The sequence below is a fragment of the Nomascus leucogenys genome, chromosome 21 (assembly GCF_006542625.1).
Source record: "Nomascus leucogenys isolate Asia chromosome 21, Asia_NLE_v1, whole genome shotgun sequence".
NCBI classification, from domain to species: domain Eukaryota; kingdom Metazoa; phylum Chordata; class Mammalia; order Primates; family Hylobatidae; genus Nomascus; species Nomascus leucogenys.
Window position 1 is genome coordinate 44339668 of NC_044401.1, and position 13426 is coordinate 44353093.

Consider the following 13426-nt stretch of genomic DNA (forward strand, 5'->3'; position numbering starts at 1 on the left):
AAAGTGGATCCTTTGGGAAAACCCCTCCTCAGTCTTGGCATTTGTAAGGATTGTATCTTGTTTAAAGGTGGGCTCTGCTGGACAATCATAATCACAGCATATACCTATGGAGGGTATGTGCTATCCTATGCTCTGGGGATACTTTGCTCATTCATTCACTTAATCCTCACAGTACTGTGACTGTCAGCATCTCCATTTCACACAAGAGGAAGGTGAGGTCTGGAATGCTAACTAACGCCAGGCTGCAGGGCTAGTAAGTGGCAGAACAGGACTCACACCCAGGCCGCTGGCTCCACATCCGTGCTCCCCACCGTGGCCCAGTGCCACACTAAGGGCAAGAGAGGGCTGGTCCTGGGCAGCTAAGGGAGAGGTGAAGCAGCCATCAGTGCAGGAGGGAACAAACACCTCCACTGTGATCATCTCCCCCAGCCCATGCTGCCCCCCCGAGGACCCAGAGCCAACGGGGCTGCCAATCAAGTCAGAAAAACTCCACGGCGGAGGACAGTGCAGGGAGCAGCCCCGTGCCTCCTGAGTGTCTCAGGGCACCGTGCCAGGGGGTGTCGCTGTGCCAGGCTCACCCTGCTCCAATCCTGTGCTGAGAGAGCCCAAACGCTGCTGGGCCTGAGCTGCTGGGCTGCGTCCTCAGCCTTGTTCACCATTTATGGTATCTGAGCCTGTCTGGTCTTTACAGCCCAGTACATCCCCTGCACTGGGAGGGGGTTCTTTCATGCAGGCCTCTTCTCAGAGCAAATCCAAACTTCCTTGGCAGAGTTTTTGCCTGGGACCTCTCTGTGCCTTTTTTTTTTTTTTTCGGATGGGTGGTGATCCTTCAGGCCCCAGCCCCCACAGGCCCGGGAGTCAGGAGGATGGCCCTAAAGAGTTCTTGATCCTTTGCCTGGGACTCCCACCTCGGAGGTACTATTAGCTCAGCTGGGTCACTCTAATCCAATCTAAGCACAGGCAAGCCAGGACAGACATTGGATTAGTGCTTGGCTGCAGCTGTGGAGGGAGTATTGGAAAACAGAGGGCTGAGCCATGCGGCCCTACGTGTAGTATTCTGACTCTTGCTGCCCCTTACTCGACTCTGGGGTTGGCCACGCTGGCCTCCAAGAAGAGCCCCCAGGTGAGTCCTGCTCCCTGGCCCTCAGAGACAAGGTTCGCAGCAGTTCAGGTTTCCCCTGAAGTCTCATTATCACCATTTCCTGAGCTCCCCACCTGGCTCCCAGGGAGTCATGAAGTTAGAACTATGAGGATAAATGAGTAAGTTTGTAAACCAGAATCTGGCTGGCAAATTCCCAGAGGCCAGAGCTGGGCTCTGAGCCCAGTGTGGTGGGTTTCCTGGAAGGAAGGGGTGGACCAGTTTCTCGTGCTCACTCCTGGCAGAGAGCTTCACGGAGCCAGCGTCGGCCACATTCTCCATCAGTGCCAGTTCCTTCATCCCTAAGGGACCGACATTGTCCAGCTCACAGTGGCCAGTCTTCCCCTTTGGGCCAGGGGACGTGCCCTGTGAAAAAGGCCAGGGCATAGGAATGAGCACAGACTTGAAAGTCACAGGCTGTGGGCTCCAGGGTCCAGCTTTGCAGACTAACATGATGCACTTAGGCAAGTTACATTCAATTCCTGAGACTTCAGAGCCTTCTGTCTGAAATCAGGACAGCATCCTTGTCCCCTAGGCTACTGAGGTCCCGGTGAGAGAATACGGGTGAGGTGAAAGTATTTAACACAGTAAGCCACAAATGTTTCTTCCCCGTTCCTTTTCTGCGAAACTTCCTCCTGCAGCCTCCCAGACAGTGGCTACTCATACAATACGGAGGGGTTCCTGACAGGCCTGAGCCCTGGGGAATGGAGAGATGTATTCTCCTGCTTGTCTGATGGGAGACCAGTCACGCTGCACTCAGTGCTAGCACCAGAGGGCCCAGTCATGCACAGGAGCGGGGGGTATAGGCTCAGGGTGAGGGTGGGATCAGGCTTACCTGAAAGCCTGGGACCCAGGAAGCACTTCCGTGGGAACTGTCACCAGGCCTGCTGATACCACAGCCCAGACAGATCTGTCTTGAGTCTGTGGCTCCCTGCAGTTCCTGGGGACTAAGTGCTTGGCTGATGAATGGATGACCATGATAATCAGATTACTGGAGACCAGGCTGCTGATGTGTAAAAACAAGCCTGGGCCCGTGAGTAGAAGGGGGGCAGAAAGGGGACAACCTGTGACCCTCTGGAAGCCTCAATATGCACACTGTGACCCAGGGTCCCCCAGCATGTAAGGGGTCACTGGTGAGGCCACTGACTGCTCAGGGAATATGTGAGTGCTCTCCCAAGTCTTTTTGTAGTGTGTGAGGTTTTCTTCTGACCAGACCTGGAGCTTCTGGAGCTAAGGGAGCCCTCATCTCTTTCCCCCGTATCTTTCCATGGCCCCAATGGAGTGAGGGGATGAGGAAAAGGCCACCTCTGATGGCAGACCCTTGTCGCTGTGAACTCCTGGGGGTCATCTCCCTCACTTCCTACCTGCAGGTGCAGCACTTTTTAAGGACCCTCTCCTCTGTCCCTAAGAGGTTGCAGCAGCCACTCCTCTGTCACAGCACCTGCCGCTGCCAATGGTGTGGAGTAGTGCCATGTGCACCTCTGCTCCCTGGATTTTAGCTCATGATACCATTTTCTACAAATGTGCCCTTCCTCCAAAGCAGAAGTGTCTGCAGGAAAGGTGCTTCTACCCGGGTGCCCAGAGGCTCCTACCACGGACGGTGACCCGGGCGCTGCAGGACACCTGCCCCAAGGCATTCTCAGCCAGGCAGGTGTAGGTGCCATGGTCCTCCGGCAGGGCATCCTGGATGTGGAGCTCAGCCATGCCGGCCTCACAGGTGGAGTGAGCATACTGGATGGGCTGCCCTGTGGAGGAAGCACAGGAAGGCTCAGGCCAGGCAGCACTGGCAGTAGGGATGGGAGCCCTGTCCTCAGCAGGGCTGCTGCTGTCACGACACTGAGGCTTGTCATGCTTGCTCAGATCCATTGAGGGCTAATGATGTACGATGCACATCTCCAGCCAGCTAGACAGAGGCTTATGGGCTGCAGAAAGAGCCAGGGGCTAAGGAGATGAAGGAAAGGGAGTAATTGTGTGGTGGAGGAGGAAGACGGGGCCTAGAGGGATGGGGGAGGGAGAATCTGGAGGAATTAAAAATGCAGGAGGGAAAGGGACAGAGTTTTGGGCATTCTGTGTTAAACAGTCTCCAAATTCACATCCTCAACTTCACAGAATTCTGAGCCTGGAGAGAATCTTACAGGGTCATCTGGCCCATAGCCCAGCCTCAGGCAAAACAGAGCTTTCCTGAGCTGAACATGGGGCACCCAGCTCCACTTAGATGTCTCCAGAAACAATGATTCCATTTTCCACTGTAGATATTTATCAAAAAGCAATTCTGCATACCCTACCCAATGTTGCAGTTAGGTGCATTTCTTCTATGCAATTAGATGTATTTTAGGGTTCACAAAGGTAAACATAGGGAACTAAGAATGACTCGGCTCCTTTTTTCCAGAGTCCCTTCCATGTGACATGTTCCAGGTCACATAAAGTCCTGCATGAAGACAGGAATGCATGCAATGAGCTTCAGTGTTTTCCTGAATGCTCTGTGTTCCTGGGAGTTTATCATTCTGGGATGTGACTTTTCATTTCCAGGAAAAAAAAAATCTCATTACTGAAGAGTCTGGCCTCGGCGGAGCAGGAATGTGTCCAGCTGCCATATAGGAAGCAACTGTCAGTTTCTTCCCTTGCCAGGCCCCAGGGTCCTGGTTTGCACTTCATAAAATCGGGGGTGGCCAGTGGGGGAGGGAGAAAGTACACAAAGAAGTCGTCTCCCTGCAATGCAGTGTTTTCTTCTGCACATAGCAACACTTCATGTCTCCATGACAGTTTGGCAAAGAGACTGGCAAGCACACCATAGGACCAGAGGGAAAGATTCCTCTCAACCTATTGCATTTCATAAAAGTGGGGCCGAGGGCTGGGAAAGGCAGGGGCCTGGATCCTGCCACTGAGAGAAGTGAGCACTGCTGTTTGTTTTTAGTTTTTGTCACAATGGTACCCTCCAAACCTCTCTTCCTTGACAATATCAGTGTATTCCCTGACTGCCGCCAATGTGTCTCTTCTGTCCAAACATGTGCTGACAAGCCTTTTGAGAGCTCTCCTTTAACTGGAACGTAACTCACTGTGGCCCCACAAACATGGGATGGGATGGAGGCCCCAGAACGGAGCTGTTGGCTCAGGGCACATCAGAATTGGGAGACATTAGGCTCTCCCAGCTCGGAGGCTGGGTTAAACCAGAGTTAGCAGCCAAGGAAACCCAACCTGAGCATGATCGCCCTCTAGTGGAACGGGTGTGGAAACGCTAAGAGTCACTGAGAAAACACGGTCTTGAGTGATGCGTAAACTAGGAGACAGCAAGCTATAGCTCCTGGGCAGAATCCTAACTGCAGCTTGTTTTTGTAGCGCCTGCAGGCTAAGAATAGTTTTTACATATTTTAAATGGCCGAAAAAAATAAAGGTAATATATTTCATGACATGTAAAAATTATGCGAAATTCACATTTCAGTATCCATAAAGTTTTACTGTAACAGCCACACTCATTCTTTCACGTATTGTCTATGGCTTATGTACTGTTTATTCTTTTATTTTTTGAGACAGGGTCTCACTCTTATTACCCAGGTTGGAGTGGAGCGGCTAAGTTTTGCTAAGCCTGGCTAAGTTTTGCTATTTTTTTTTTTTTTTTTTTTTTTTTTTGTAGAGACAGTTTCGCTGTGTTGGCCAGGCTGGTCTTGAACTCCTGAGCTCAGGCAATCCGCCTGCCTTGGCCTCCCAGAGTGCTGGGATTACAGGAGTGAGCCACTGCGCCCAGCCTTCTATGGCTGTTTTTATACCACAGCAGCAGAGTTGAGAGTTGTTAAAGAGGCTGTATGGCCTGAAAAGCTGAAAATAGCTACTACCTGGCCCTTTATAGAAAATGTTTGTTGATACTTAGTCTAGACTCCGTTATTAGTCCTTAATGCCCATATTGCGTTCCAGCCACAAGGAGGCTGCCTCCTTGAAGTCAATCACTGGATCCAATAGGACTTCCGTCCTTTGCTGACGGCTGGGAGGGAAGGCAGGCCTCAATTCTCACTTACCTACCCAAGAACACTGCATGTAGGAAGACTAGATGGCACTTCCTCTCACTCACTAAAGACAGCTTCTAGCAAAGCCTGAGCAAACTACACCAACAAGGAAGGTTCACAGGGAATACATCAATGACGCAGAAACAACTGGGGACTATTTGGTGCATAAGTGTTGGGGCACTGCTTGCTCACTTGCTCTCTTATTTATTTATTTATTTATTTATTTATTTATTTATTTATGGAGTTTTGCTCTTGTCGCCCAGGCTGGAGTGCAATGTCGCAATCTCTGCTCACTGCAACCTCTGGCTCCTGGGTTCAAGCGATTCTCCTGCCTCAGCCTCCAGAGTAGCTGGGATTACAGGCACCTGGCACCACGTCCAGCTAAGTTTTGTATTTTTAGTAGAGATGGGGTTTCATCATGTTGGCCAGGCTGGTCTCGAACTCCTGACCTCAGGTGATCCACCCACCTCAGCCTCCCAAAGTGCGGATTACAGGCGTGAGCCACTGCGCCCAGCCCACTGCTGTCTTAAGGAGCCTATTCTATTAGGTGTGAGAGTGAGCTGAGATCCCAAACCTTTTCCACCCTATCTTCTCATAGACAAAGAAGCTGGTACCCCGAGGAGTGAAGTGTCCAAGGTCACCCGACCACTCAGCGGTGGAGAAGGACAAGTGCCTGTGTCTCCTGACTCTCAGCAGGTGCTCTTTCGCCCTCCCTGGGGATCCCAACAGTAGTCCCTGCTCCATCTTATCAGTTTAATGGACAGTTCTCAGTCTTTTAAAGACAGAGTTCTCCCACACTGTTGAAATTAAATGGTCCTTTAAAAAGAAAAGGGTGATAATATACGGCAAATAATTTTTTAAAGGAACTTACTTGACAAAAAGAGAGTTGGCGAGTCTCTATAGGACTATCAATTTAAAAAGAATAACTGATCTGTGAGTCCCAGAACCACCTGCCACTAAATAAAAGGTAAGATCCCTCAAGCGACTTTGAGAGTGGTTCATTCGTTTATTAATTTATTTGTTCATTTATTGACTCAACAAACATTAATTGAGGGCCTATTATGAGTTTGGCCATTTGAAAATAAATCCAACTGCTCATGCCCCTATGTGTCAGGCATCTTATTAACCACTTTATAGAAATGATCTAATTTAATTTCACAGCCACCACCCTGCAGATAGGCAGCATGATTCCCACCATGTAGATGGAGAACTCAAGGCTCAGACAGGAGTAGTAACTTGCTCAGCCAGTCAGGAGCAGGATCCCAGTGCCCGTGCTCTCTCTGTGCCCCATGCTTCCTTCTCATACCTCCGGGATGTCCAAGGCATAAATGGCTCAGAGGGATAAGTGAGAATTCAGGCAGCGCCAAAGGGCCCAGGGGATGGGAGCAGAGAGCTGGGGCAGGGGGAACTCACCATTCAGCAGCCAAGTGATCTGGGGCACTGGGGTCCCCCGTACGGAGCACTGCAGCACAAAATCCTGGCCCTCAATGACGGTGCAGTCCTTCAGGACACTGGAGAAGCAGGGGGCCACCTCCATCACAGCAAGCCCTGTGAGGGAAAAGGACAGGTCAGCTCAGATCACAGCTTGCCCGCTCTGGTGATGCCTGCAGTCACCCCAGCCTCCCAGGCACGCCTCACTGTCCTGGACACCTGGGTACCCTCGGCAGCCTGCCTTTGCCTTATCTCTCTTCACGCTTAAGAAACAGGCAGCACCAGTGATGTAGGGACCTGGAGCCTGAAGCAGAGTCACCCACAGGGGCTTTTTCACAGTCACAAAACACCCTAGCCCTGGGGAGCTTAGAACCTGGACCTGCCTTCTCTCCTCTGCGACCTAGGTGCCTCCTGTTTTGCCTTGGCTTTTGCTGCCCTCGAGCCTCCGGAGAGCTCCTTCCTGCTTGTTGGTCCTACTCTACTTTCTAGTGTCTCTTATCTTCTTTAATATGTCCCATCAGTGATTATACAATCTTGTGAATATCTTTTTACTTGTATAAGCCACAGGCTCACAGGTGAGGACATTTCAATTTTAAATTATTACAATGATTTTTTTCCAATTCCAGAACTGAATCATAGGACTCACATGTGCTCCAGTTTTCTAAGCACAGTTTGAACCCCATTCTAGGTCAAGGGCTTAGAGCTGCCGGGGACCTGGGAATATGCAGTAACGATGCCCTTGTGTGGTTTGAATGCACATTCTGGTTGAGAACTGCTGAGCTGAACTTTCCAAAAGCCTTCTACATCAGTGAATTAGGGGACATTTTCTAGTTTGGGGACCTTAATTGAGAGCAATAGGGATAATCTCTTCTATGACAACCAGAACATGCTGTACATGTGTCAAGGTGGCTGATAGCTGAGAAAAGGTGGAACTGGATTTGGTGCTTAGAAGATATATCACTGGTGCTTTTCAAGAGCCTATTCAATACAGAGAGGAGAGGAAATGTCATATTATACCGCAGGGGTTTATGGGCAAGAAAGCTAATAAGATTTGAGGGCCTACTATGTGCCAGGTACTTTTCCAGATGTGATTGTGACAATGCTATGAGGTTGTTCTCTTGAGTTCATTTTATAGACGAGGTTACTAATTTCCCATAGTTGAACTCGATGCTGAAGCCAAGTTTTACAGCCAGCTCTGACTGTACAGCTGCACTTTCTCCTCCAGATCCTAGGGGAGGGTAGGCGATGGGAGGGCAGCGACAAGACAGAGTGATAGTGTACCTGGACAGGCCTGGCACTGAGGAAGGGTCAGACAGACCACCCGGAGGGTGTGGGGAGGCACCCTCTCCATCCCTTCCCTTGGCCAGTGTTGAACTCCCTCATTAGAGAAGTGCCTTTGGGAGTTACCAAAAAGGATATAGGCTTTCATGCCAGGTCAGTTTGGGTTAGAAATACACTCTCTTTTACAAGGCACATGAACTTGGACAAGTCATTTAACCTTACTAAAGATCAGTATTCTCATCTAGAAAATGGGTATGATTTTCTTGTAAGATTGTTGGGGTAACTAAATGAAACAATTCAGGTAGGGCATTTAGCACAAAACCCAGCATAGCACATCCTCAGTGAGTGTTAGCTGTTATTATCAAGTAGAAGCTGTGCACAGAGACTCTACTTGTGGCAAATATAGCCTAGGGATGAAAGAGAGTGGAGGGATAGAGTAGGAGCTCAAGGGGCTCTCAAGCGGAAGGAAGATTTTCTTTCCTTTGTCAGCATAGGGACAACTAGAGCATGCTTGTAGGGAGAAAAAAGAGGTCTCTCAATAAGGGAAGGGGAAAGATTGAAGAAGTGGTGGGAGAGTAAATCATTGTTAGATCAGATCCTTGTGAAGATGGGAAGGGACAGAAAGAGAAGTCTTGGGAAGGGAAACAGACAGGTATTCTGTAGTATAGGAAAACAGAAAGAGAGAAGTATGTAGGAGGAGCTAAAAGAACACCCATCAGATGACCTGCTTCATGGTAAACTCATCTGCTAAGAATTAGCTAGGATGTTTAGGAACTGGAGAAGTTTTAGAAAAGCGAGTGTCTTCATCAAGAAGATAGGATGTGGAATGGCAAAGTAAAGACCTCTGAAGATCTATTCCTCCATAAAAGCAACAACAATACTGGCAAAAAGAGTCAAAAGCAATGGTTTCAGAATGCCAGAAATTAACCACAGGCTTGCAACATTCTGAGGAGCATTCAATAAAAACAAACAAACATCCAGGAGTGGTGGCTCACATCTTTAATCTCAGCACTTTGGGAGGCCAAGGCAGAAGGATTGCTTGAGCCAGAAGTTTGAAACGAGCCTGGGAAACATAGCAAGACTCTTGTCTCTACCAAAAAAATAAAATTAAAATATGAGCCAGGCATGATGGCATGTGCCTGTAGTCTCACTTGGTAGGCTGAGGCAGGAGGATTGCTTGAGCCCAAGAGTTTGAGGCTGTAGCAAGCTATGATCACGCCACTGCACTCCAGTCTGGGTGACAGAGTGAGACTCTGTCTCTAAAAAGGAAAAAAAATAAACAACAACAAAAAACCCCAAACAACAATACCCTGCCCCTCCACCCTCCCAAAGAACAAACAACAACAACAACAACAAAACATAGCTGAATCTTGGTAAGAACAGCAAGCTATGTGCTTTTTCACTCTCGTGCCCCTTGCCCCAGCTCTGGGGTAACTCTGAAAACCAACAGTACCTATGGTACTTGTGAAAATCAGCCACTTAGCAAGGGGCAGGATGGGTTCAGAGCTCCTGAAAAACCCCATCCGTAAGAGAATGGTCACTATTTGCCCTGTCTGGCAGCTCCTTCAACAATTCCATTTTCAGGGTTGTCTTTATTTAACCCGACTCAAAGTTTACTCTGTGTGGATGGCCCTGTCTCCAGGATGTTTGTTAAAATCAATCAGTAGCAATTGTTTAATATTACAGCTACTTGAGACAGCAATATCACTCAGGGCTAAAAAGAGTCTGACCAAAAGACTTAAAAGGAAAAACTGGGGAATGAGATGTCCAGGACTTTGAAAAGCTCTGACAGATTCCTGAGAACTGAGAAGCCCACATGGATGTGCAGGGCTGTGAGCCTGCCCAGGAAAGATGTAAGAAGGCCCTACTGTCTCACCTCTGGCTGACTCGGAGCTTTGGTGCAAGCAGAAACTCAAGGCTAAAGCAGAGCTGTAAACTGCTGGCCGGAGCACTGAAGATGGGCGTAACACACACCCAGAGCCCCTTGGCAAAGGCTGGGAAAAGTATTAGTTCAAGGCATTTAAGGAACTCTCCATCCAATCAATTAGCTGATCACTAAACTAACTAAGCAGGGACTTCTGTGGCCACACATGACAAATAATCCAGCCTTTACAGAATGGGAGAGGATTATTGTAAATCATATCTGGTAAATGACTTGTATCCAGAATACAAAAGAAGACTTGCAACTCAAGAATAAAAAAGTAAATGATGCAATTAAAACATGGGTAAAGTATCTGAATAGGCATTTCTCCAAAGGAGATATACAAATGTCCAATAAGTATATGAAATGATGCTCAAAATCACTAGTCATCAGAGAAATGCAAATCAAAATTGCAGTCAGGCTGGGTGTGGTAGCTCATGCCTGTAAACCCAGCACTTTAGGAGGCTAAAGTGGGAGGACTGTTTGAGCAAGTCCAGCCTGGGCAACATAGTGAGACCTTTTATCTACAAAAATAAACAAAATTGGGGGTGGAGCCAAGATGGCCGAATAGGAACAGCTCCAGTCTACAGCTCCCAGCCTGAGCGACACGGAAGACGGGTGTTTTTTGCATTTCTGTTTGAGGTACCGATTTCATCTCACCAGGGAGTGCCAAACAGTGGGTGCAGGACAGTTGGTGAAGCGCACTGTGCGCAAGCAGAAGCAGGGCAAGGCACTGCCTCACTCGGGAAGCACAAGGGGTCAGGGAGTTCCCTTTCCTAGTCAAAGAAAGGGGTAACAGACAGCACCTGGAATATCAGGTCAGTCCCACCCTAATACTGAGCTTTTCCAACGGGCCTGGAAAACGGCACACTAGGAGATTGTGTCCTGCACCTGGCTCGGAGGGTCCTATGCCCATGGAGTCTTGCTGATTGCTAGCACAGCAGTCTGAGATCAAGCTGCAAGGCGGCAGCGAGGCTGGGGGAGGGGCGCCCACCATTGACCAGGCTTGCTTAGGTAAACAAAGCAGCCAGGAAGCTCAAAATGGGTGGAGCCCACCACAGCTCAAGGAGGCCTGCCTGCCTCTGTAGGCTCCACCTCTGGGGGCAGGGCACAGACAAACAAAAATTCAGCAGGAACCTCTGCAGACTTAAATGTCCCTGTCTGACTGACAGCTTTGAAGAGAGCAGTGGTTCTCCCAGCACGCAGCTGGAGATCTGAGAACAGACAGACTGCCTCCTAAAGTGGGTCCCTCACCCCCGAGCAGCCTAGCTGGGAGGCACCCCCCAGTAGGGACGGACTGAAACTTCACTCAGCCGGGTACTCCTCTGAGACAAAACTTCCAGAGGAACTATCAGACAGCTGAATTTGTGGTCTCACGAAAATCCACTGTTCTGCAGCCACCGCTGCTGACACCCAGCCAAACAGGGTCTGGAGTGGACCTCTAGTAAACTCCAACAGATCTGCAGCTGACGGTCCTGTCTGGTAGAAGGAAAACTAACAAACAGAAAGGACATCCACACCAAAAACCCATCTGTACATCACCATCATCAAAGACCAAAAGTAGATAAAACCACAAGGATGGGGAAAAAACAGAGCAGAAAAACTGGAAACTCTAAAAAGCAGAGCACCTCTCCTCCTCCAAAGGAATGCAGTTCCTCACCAGCAACGGAATAAAGCTGGACGGAGGATGACTTTGACGAGTTGAGAGAAGAAGGCTTCAGACGATCAAACTACTCCGAGCTACGGGAGGAAATTCAAAACAATAGCAAAGAAGTTAAAAACTTTGAAAAAAAATTAGAAGAATGGATAACTAGAATAACCAATGGAGAGAAGGGCTTAAAGGAGCTGATGGAGCTGAAAGCCAAGTATTGAGAACTACGCGAAGATTGCAGAAGCCTTGGTAGCAGATGCGATCAACTGGAAGAAAGGGTGTCGCTGATGGAAGATGAAATGAATGAAATGAAGCGAGAAGGGAAGTTTAGAGAAAAAAGGATAAAAAGAAATGAACAAAGCCTCCAAGAAATTTGGGACTATGCGAAAAGACCAAACCTACGTCTGATTGGTGTACCTGAAAATGATGGGGAGAATGGAACCAAGTTGGAAAACACTCTGCAAGATATTATCCAGGAGAACTTCCCCAATCTAGCAAGGCAGGCCAACATTCAGATTCAGGAAATACAGAGAGCGCCACAAAGATACTCCTCGACAAGAGCAACTCCAAGACACATAATTGTCAGATTCACCAAAGTTGAAATGAAGGAAAAAATGTTAAGGGTGGACAGAGAGAAAGGTTGGGTTACCCACAAAGGGAAGCCCATCAGACTAACAGCTGATCTCTCAGCAGAAACTCTACAAGCCAGAAGAGAGTGGGGGCCGATATTCAACATTTTTAAAGAAAAGAATTTTCAACCCAGAATTTCATATCCAGCCAAACTAAGTGAAGGAGAAATAAAATACTTTACAGACAAGCAAACGCTGAGTGATTTTGTCACCACCAGGCCTGCCCTAAAAGAGCTCCTGAAGGAAGCACTAAACATGGAAAGGAACAACTGGTACCAGCCACTGCAAAAACATGCCAAATTGTAAAGACCATCGAGGCTAGGAAGAAACTGCATCAACTAACGAGCAAAATAACCAACTAACATCATAATGACAGGATCAGATTCACACATAACAATATTAACTTTAAATGTAAATGGGCTAAATGCTCCAATTAAAAGACACAGACTGGCAAACTGGATAAGGAGTCAGGACCCATCAGTGTGCTGTATTCAGGAAACCCATCTCACGTGCAGAGACACACATAGACTCAAAATAAAGGGATGGAGGAAGATCTATCAAGCAAATGGAAAACAAAAAAAGGCAGGGGTTGCAATCCTAGTCTCTGATAAAATAGACTTAAACCAACAAAGATCAAAAGAGACAAAGAAGGCCATTACATAATGGTAAAGGGATCAATTCAACAAGAAGAGCTAACTATCCTAAATATATATGCACCCAACACAGGAGCACCCAGATTCATAAAGCAAGTCCTGAGTGACCTACAAAGGGACTTAAACTCCCACATAATAATAATGGGAGATTTTAACACCCCACTGTCAACATTAGACAGATCAATGAGACAGAAAGTTAACAAGGATATCCAGGAATTGAACTCAGCTCTGCACAAAGTGGACCTAATAGACATCTACAGAACTCTCCACCCCAAATCAACAGAATATACATTTTTTCAGCACCACACCACACCTATTGAAAAATTGACCACATAGTTGGAAGTAAAGCTTACCTCAGCAAATGTAAAAGAACAGAAATTATAACAAACTGTCTCTCAGACCACAGTGCAATCAAACTAGAACTCAGGATTAAGAAACTCACTCAAAACCACTCAACTACATGGAAACTGAACAACCTGCTCCTGAATGACTACTGGGTACATAATGAAATGAAGGCAGAAATAAAGATATTCTTTGAAACCAACGAGAACAAAGACACAACATACCAGAATCTCTGGGACACGTTCAAAGCAGTGTGTAGAGGGAAATTTATAGCACTAAATGCCCACAAGAGAAAGCAGGAAAGATCCAAAATTGACACCCTAACATCACAATTAAAAGAACTAGAAAAGCAAGAGCAAACACATTCAAAAGCTAGCAGAAG

The 13426-nt window shown here is 47.8% G+C and overlaps 1 protein-coding gene across 7 annotated transcripts in view; it reads right to left on the minus strand.

Moving 5' to 3' along the window:
• MYLK (myosin light chain kinase) overlaps positions 1-13426 on the minus strand; it is a 285888-nt gene that overhangs the window by 107741 nt on the left and 164721 nt on the right. For all 7 annotated transcript variants that reach the window (XM_030802237.1, XM_030802243.1, XM_030802239.1 and 4 more), the window contains 2 exons: positions 6550-6684; positions 2731-2883 (listed from right to left, as the gene is read on the minus strand). In XM_030802237.1, the coding sequence (XP_030658097.1) occupies positions 2731-2883; positions 6550-6684 (288 nt within the window). The remainder of the gene's footprint in view (positions 1-2730; positions 2884-6549; positions 6685-13426) is intronic.